The 7,448-nt window shown below is 35.7% G+C and overlaps 1 protein-coding gene across 1 annotated transcript; it reads right to left on the bottom strand.

Moving 5' to 3' along the window:
• Nucleotides 1–1,532: 1,532 nt before the first annotated feature.
• On the bottom strand, nucleotides 1,533–3,985 carry LOC107657420 (zinc finger and BTB domain-containing protein 18-like). The gene is made up of 3 exons (XM_016445475.1): nucleotides 3,828–3,985; nucleotides 2,143–3,103; nucleotides 1,533–2,029 (listed from the first exon to the last, which is right to left on the bottom strand). Exons 1-3 carry the CDS (start codon nucleotides 3,912–3,914, stop codon nucleotides 1,854–1,856), a joined length of 1,224 nt encoding a protein of 407 aa, XP_016300961.1. The 5' UTR covers nucleotides 3,915–3,985; the 3' UTR covers nucleotides 1,533–1,853.
• Between the last annotated feature and the right edge of the window lie 3,463 nt (nucleotides 3,986–7,448).

Raw genomic sequence — 7,448 nt, 5'->3', positions numbered from 1 at the left:
ACGGAAATTTACTTTCCCTTCAGTCTGAGGCTTATTCATTTCACTTTTGGTGTGAAAAGGCTTTTATATTTGCCAAAAATAGTTATTTTAAAATCAAACAAGCAACCCCTGTCCAGATTTAAAAAGTAATGCAAAAGTAACATAACGCATTACTTTCCATAAAAAGTAACTAAGTAATGTAATTAGTTACTTTTTTATGGAGTAACGCAATATTGTAATGCATTACTTTTAAAAGTAACTTTCCCCAACACTGGTCACCATTGGCATTTAATGCAACAAAGATTGCTAAAGTCAACATATTTTACTAATAGGCCTACCAGTCACTGTATTAAAATAACATAATGATTCTGCCTTCTTTCTAAAGTCATTTTTACCCACCTGTAATTTGGCTTCAAATCAAAATCATCATCATTTTAACCCCCCTCTACAAAATGAATTAAGCACTAAATATATAGCCAACATCTATTAACTAGTTAGGCTTTCTTCTTAATTTATGATTTTCTTTCACCATTAACCAACTTTTTTTTTTTTTTTAGCAGAGGGGTCTTTGGTTGAGTTGACACAGAATGACCCAATGATTATATTATAAACTCTGCTGTACGACATTGCATTGTGCAATTGCTGAAATGTCTTTTGACATTGTATTTCAATATGTATCTGAATATGGAAAGTAATTGTTTTATGTTCGACATTATGTAGCTGAACAAAGCAAGGTGTTTTGATGTAGTGTGACTTCCTGTCAGCAGAGGGAGACTGCACTAAAACTTTTGTTGTAAATTTGTTTTCTCTTTATTGAATCTCTTAGAATTTTACAATAGCCAGGTAGTATATAAAGGCAGATTTAAGAAAGGAGGCAAAAAAGCTACAAAATTACAATTAAATAAATTAAATCAACAAATACAGATTTAATAATAAAAAAAACTTTACACTAATAACAGATCTCTTGTTTAATTATGAACAGTTTCTAGGTATTGCTGAACTTCTGGCTTTTGTTGTAGACAATTTGTTTGATCATAAACTGACACACGTGCCTCTTGTAATCATTAATTCAGGTCATTCAAAATAATTCTGACTAAACTGCCTACCTATTTTTAGACAGTAGAGGGCGATATACTGTAGCTTTTCAAGAATAGTAGCAGTAACACGATGCAGAATATTTGTGTTCTGAACTGCTTAAGTTATTTTTTTTTTACAACATTTGTGATTATTATAATTGTTGACAATGATGGTGATGTTACATAAGTTAATTGCTTGATTTTAGTTTTGGTAACAGTAAGAATAAGTAGTGGCTTAGTTACATTGTAGACAGTAATGGCCAAATCTAAATATATGTAGAAGAGTGTAGACCTTTTGATTTTATATTTTTTATTATTATTCTATTATAAATTTACATGACGCTTTACTTATTTTGCCCAGTGTTTAATGGAGTAAAAATGATTTGTGCTATATGTTCTTGCGTAGATATAGTTTTAATACAATTCACGGTGGTAACTCACCAAGAAACATAAAGAAATGAGAGAAAAGGCCGAGTATACAAAAAAAGACAATGTTTTTCATTCTTCTGGAAATCCATGAAAAAATACTCCCTGACTTAATACAAATGTATAAATGGAGAATAAAAAAATATATATTTACAAAAGTTTGGGTCCTGCCCCGTTTTTATACATCTGGGAAAGCACTACATAATTTACCTTCTAAATGAACAAGAATTTCCTTCTATTAAATACTGTCATAATTTAAATCAAATGACATTATACTGCTATTCACATATAACTGCTGTCCCAAAATAGGAATTGTCTTAACAATATAAAATCCTTTCGTCGTTTAAAATACATATAGTCTCTCTCTTTTTTTTACATGTGCCTTTTCATATGCAGAGCCAGATGATCTGAGCGGGAGAAAGCTCTCTCGCACAGGTGGCACTGAAACGGCCTGTGTCCGGTGTGTTTCCTGTAGTGGCGCGTCAACTCATCTGACCTGGCGAACTTCCAGCCACAGCCTTCCCAGTTGCAGTGGTAGGGCTTCTCACCTGTCAACAGAACGGGAGGAAACGTTTATTATTGTGTACAAACTTTGGTTAAACGGTTTATAGTGAGAAATGAAGTTAAAACAACATGTAGCCTATAAAACTCCCCAACATACCTGTGTGTGTCCGCATGTGCGCTTTCAAATGGGAGCTTTTCGTGTATGTTTTCCCACATCCGGGGAACTCGCAGCTGTGCGTCGCTGTCCGCTTTCGTGCCCATGACCGACGCCCTCGTTTTGGCTTGCTGTCTTCTGGGTTTAAAAATCCCAGGAGGGGTGAGGATGGTGGAGTCAGCATCACACCTGGCATGGCCGGGTGATTTGCCCGCAATGGTTCGCTAAACATGTTATAATGTCCGTGATACTGCTGATGCTGGGCGTACTGAGGTAGAAAAGGCGCGCCATTAATGAACTGCTGTTGATGTGCAATGTCAATATGATGGTGAGAGTTCATATCTGTTAGGATGCAGTCTTTCCTCGCTAAAATGTCCCGAGGCACACCTTGTTGCACGTGATGCCCATAAGCCTGGTGCTGCTGCTGTCCATAATAATGGCCCACGTAGTCGTTTACCATCATGCAGGATTGCTCGTGGTTTTCACTCTTTATTTTGTATCCCACGTTATTGGAATTGGACACATGTGCCTGGTTTCGAGAGTTCAGAGCCCTTAGTTCAGTGTAATCCAGCCTGTCTAAATGACCTTTTAAAATATATTCATGCGAGTCGCTGTGATAATTCACGTCCGGAGTAAACAACTCGGCTACCAGACTGTGACCGGGACGCGCGTTAAAGGTGTTGCCACAATACGCGTTCAGCGTCGGGTGACATCCATCGCTGTCGTACACGGTGCTGCAACTTTCTGGGGACTCCGGTAGAGAATAGGCGGGCGGCTGCTGCGCTGAGTTGTCGTTGTCCGACGTGACATAGTTAGACAGGATGAACTCTAGATCCAAAAACTTGGAAAGATCATCCTCGTCTTTGGCCAAAGGTGGAGATTCAACAATGCTGAACTCCACCTCGATGAGGGGTCTCACGTCTCCAACTGTCGCGCTAGTTTTAGTTGGGTCAACTTTCCAGTCCTGAAGGGGGGAAAAAATCGGGTAAGACTTGATTAAACCATCAAATTATTTAAAAAATATATAGGCCTACTAAACAGACATACTATTTATAAAAATGTAGCATACTTGTACAGTGCGTGAATAATGACTTTCAGGGGAGATAACTTAAAAAATTAAATGTTCGGCGCAACTGGGATTCACAACACAGCCAAACGTCGTCAACTAACCTATCTTACTTTGTTTAACTTTTTTTATTTATTTTTGTAATCTTGCTATGGTCTTGAAATTTTAATGTACAATTAAGCGCTAAATAATGACGGTATAGCCTATGCTATTTATGTTTTGCTGATGTACAGTAGGATAATAATTCTAACGAATGCACTTTCATCTTCATACGAACACGATTTGTAATAGCTCTATTAATCAATCACTTGTAACTCCCGTGATTAGTTAAACATATATATATATATATATATATACGTTTAGAACCTAGCCTATGCTATTTATGTTTTGCTGATGTACAGTAGGATAATAATTCTAACGAATGCACTTTCATCTTCATACGAACACGATTTGTAATAGCTCTATTAATCAATCACTTGTAACTCCCGTGATTAGTTAAACATATATATATATATATATATACGTTTAGAACCTAGCCTACACCATACCCTCATAATTCAAAGGCTGCAAAATACAATTGAAATAGCCTATACCTTAAATTTAAATGAAAAGCTGAACTCACCCGAACAATTGCAGACTGCTTTTCGTCTAACATCTGGTTACTTGCAAAAGTATTTATCGAAGGCAACATCGCATCTGCAAGAGCCATGTTGCAAATGTTAGGGAACTCAGTGGCTGTTCACTCTCATTCAGTCCGAGATAGACAAAGCGTCTGTAATTCGTTTGACTGGCTGCCTACCTGTCCGATTATAAGGAGGGTCTGAATGTCGCGTGGGCGTGCTTTCGTGACGTTGCTCATGTAGTTGTAGCCTATCAGGTTTACTCTGGCTACCCTTAACAACATGTCAATATTGTCAAAGCACAATTGATAATTTGGCCTTTAATTAACCGTATCTCCTTATTCCATTAAATTACGAAGATTGCTTAAATACTGTATGTTCTACAGGATAAATTATAAAGATTCAAACACCCTAAAATGTCAAAAACCCTATTGTGATTTCATTGTAAAAATGTAATCACACTATATTTAATGATAATTCAGTTCATATCATATAATCATAGGCTATGATTCAACGACAAACACTTTCACATCCAAATAATTTTGCTTATGCAAGTGATACTATAGCCTATCGGATTTGTAATTTATTGGATTTTTTCCCCCAAGTTTCTTTCAGTTTCTGAATAATGAGTGTTATTTCTGAAGGGGGCGCCACAAACCCCCTGCTCGGTGAGACTAATTGTAGTTTATTGGAGGGCCGTTTAAACATAATTTTGGTAAATTATATTTTTAAAAAATCGTAAAATATTATAGGGTCTGCAAATAATGCAAAACAAAACCAGATGAAAATAAAAATAAATCAAACATAATTTATATAACATGGAACCAAAAGTTTCAATAAACCAGCTACATTGTTGTGAGTTTCACCGCTTCATTCGTATTTAAATGGACCTGATCTCATGTGTCTGATATAGGTATTAATTTCTCCAGAATTAATTAGCATTTGAACAACCAGCAGTAAAATCTCGGAGCCATCGAAACAACATGATAATCTCAATGTTCAACAATGCAGGTACATGTTAGTTAATGATCTCTGAGTCAATAGACCTCCTCTTTCAGTTGATTAAAATGCAAATGAATGGCCTAATGCTCTCGGGCTTATGTTTAGAGACAAGGTGGGCAGCTTTAACCAAAAACTCTATTCCACCTGATGTCAAGGACGAGACATTTTAACATCCCTGACCCTGACACAAATAAAGTGTAGATAGAACGAAAAACAGTATTTAAAAATACTTTAAAATATTTCATAGCCGTAAGCTAACTATTTGCAGAGAAATATGGAAACGTTTTGCGCGTGCTGTTTCTCCTGTTCTGCGCGCGCAAACCAGCAGCATTTGTACAACCTGATTCTGTCGGTTTATATAGTCCAGTTATTTTTACCCTTACTACGTAATTCAGAGTCCGGTACAATCGCATTGTCTAGAGCGAGGTGGAAATGGAAATGGATAGAATTTCCTGAAATACAAAGGGTGTCCTTTTCCCCAGCGCAAGCAAAGTACAAGTGTATTTATTTGAATTGTAAAAAATTACAACTGAGACAGCAACAGACGTGCGAAATACCCAAGATACCGAACTGCAGTCTCCACTTCAGTGCAGAATATACTATATACATAATACAAATATTTATAATGTTTTATCATAGCCTATGTTACATATGTTGGTGTATTATTATTATTAGGCACATCAAGTTTATTTGAGCGCTATATATGATACCATTAAATTTTCCAAGTTGCCTATATTTTGCCTATGTTTTTGGATGGATTTTCCTATATACATTTTATATTTTGCTTTGTCCTTGTGTATAAAGGAACGGGAGTATTCCCCCCTTTGTTGTTTTCTAAACACAATTAAGGAGATTGCAGATTGGCAGACAGGACACCATCTTCCTGGAGACATTCAGCTATTTACATGATGCCTAATTTGGCCTGAGAAATTGTTTCAATGTCCAGTTTAACTGATTTTCGAGTGAAGCTAGATTACCATTATGGATAAAAATGCACTTGTTTAACAGAAGAACAGATAGGCCTGTATATGCCAAATATTTTATAAAAGGAATAAAGTACTGATGCACCAGGTATGTAGGGGACATAAATAAATAAAAAATTTAATCTCATACAATCTGGCTTTCACCATAACACTGACAAAGGCATTTTTATTTGAGTGACTTTAATGTATTTCCTGTATAGTTTTACAATATTGTAAAAGAACATAATGAATGTGTTTCCTCCCTAAAATGCCCCTGGCTATACGAGTTGTGTTTACATGAAATTATTTAGAATTTCCTCTTTGGTTTTTATAGCATTTCCCTGATAACATAATACACAAAATGACACTGTATATGTCAGTTTCAAAAATACTGCTTTAATAGACTGTACCACATTTGATTTTAATTAAACTTTAGTTTAATTACTAAACAGTAAACAGTACCTGTGGAGCAGGATAGAACAATCTTCAGCCACACACACACAGAGAGAGAGAGATAGAGATTTACTTTTGATGATATATTTAACACATATTATACTCATTAGTCATAATGAACTGAAGCTGTGTGAGCAACACTTATATTTATTTTCTAAATGAAAACATTTCATAACGTTTGTGTAAAACAAACCATGCTTTTTAACAGATAGATCAGAAGATTAGTGCATATTTAGTCTGTCTAAGGCATGCAAGCCTTTCTGTTAGATTTTTAGGGAGATCAGATAAAGAAAATGTTACATTTACATTTATTCATTTAGCAGACACTTTTATCCAAAGCGACTTACAATTGGGGAATACATAAAGCGATTCATCTTAAAGAGGCAAATAGACAAGCATTGTTCAAATAAGTACAAGCTAGACAGAGAAAGATGAAAGAAGAGAGAAAAAGATTTCTTTTTTTTTAAGGATGGATGAAGTCAGATAGTGACGAAAGAGGTGAGTTTTCAGCTGTCGCTTGAAAAATGTCAGGGACAAATGTTGATTTTATGAAGGAACACAATTCCAGAGTCTCCACCCTCACACACTTATGGCTTGTGAATGATACGTGATCTTTGTCAAGTATATATGTGCATGACAGCAAATGTTTACACTTTCCTGTTTACACCCATATATGCTCACGTACAGTATAATGGCATCAGCGTGTTTTTGTTTTTTTGCATTGATGCTCATCTTCAGTTAACATAACATGACTTTGCTTGCACTGATACGTGTAAATGAGACTGGAGTCATTTCTGCACTTTCTCATGGATGGACAATCAAACACTGACCCAACAGATTCCAACCTGAATTCATGCATACAGATCTATTTATCGCTTCTGTATTAAAGACAAACAGGCAAGTTGTAGCAGCACTCTTTAAGACATGTTGAGAAGAAGTGCCCTTCAGGGTACACAAGGTCCCTTCATCACATGTTTAAAAAAATCACTTGTTATTATACCTCTCCATTTCACTGTTAAATGTTCTGACTAATGGCTGAGTCAGTCACTGCACAGTGCACACCCACAATCAATTGTTTCCATCAAAAAAGAAAAAAATCGAGCTGCTTGTGCTATAACTTCCACATTGAATCCACATACAAACCTGTGTAAACATTACATTAATGTGTGATTTTATGGCATATTATTACATAACAAATAAATAAAA

Source organism: Sinocyclocheilus anshuiensis, unplaced genomic scaffold (genome assembly GCF_001515605.1).
Source record: "Sinocyclocheilus anshuiensis isolate Anshui unplaced genomic scaffold, SAMN03320099.WGS_v1.1 scaffold155, whole genome shotgun sequence".
Lineage (NCBI taxonomy): Eukaryota > Metazoa > Chordata > Actinopteri > Cypriniformes > Cyprinidae > Sinocyclocheilus > Sinocyclocheilus anshuiensis.
Note: the sequence above shows the minus strand (reverse complement) of the source record. Positions and strands in the feature narration are given on the sequence as shown.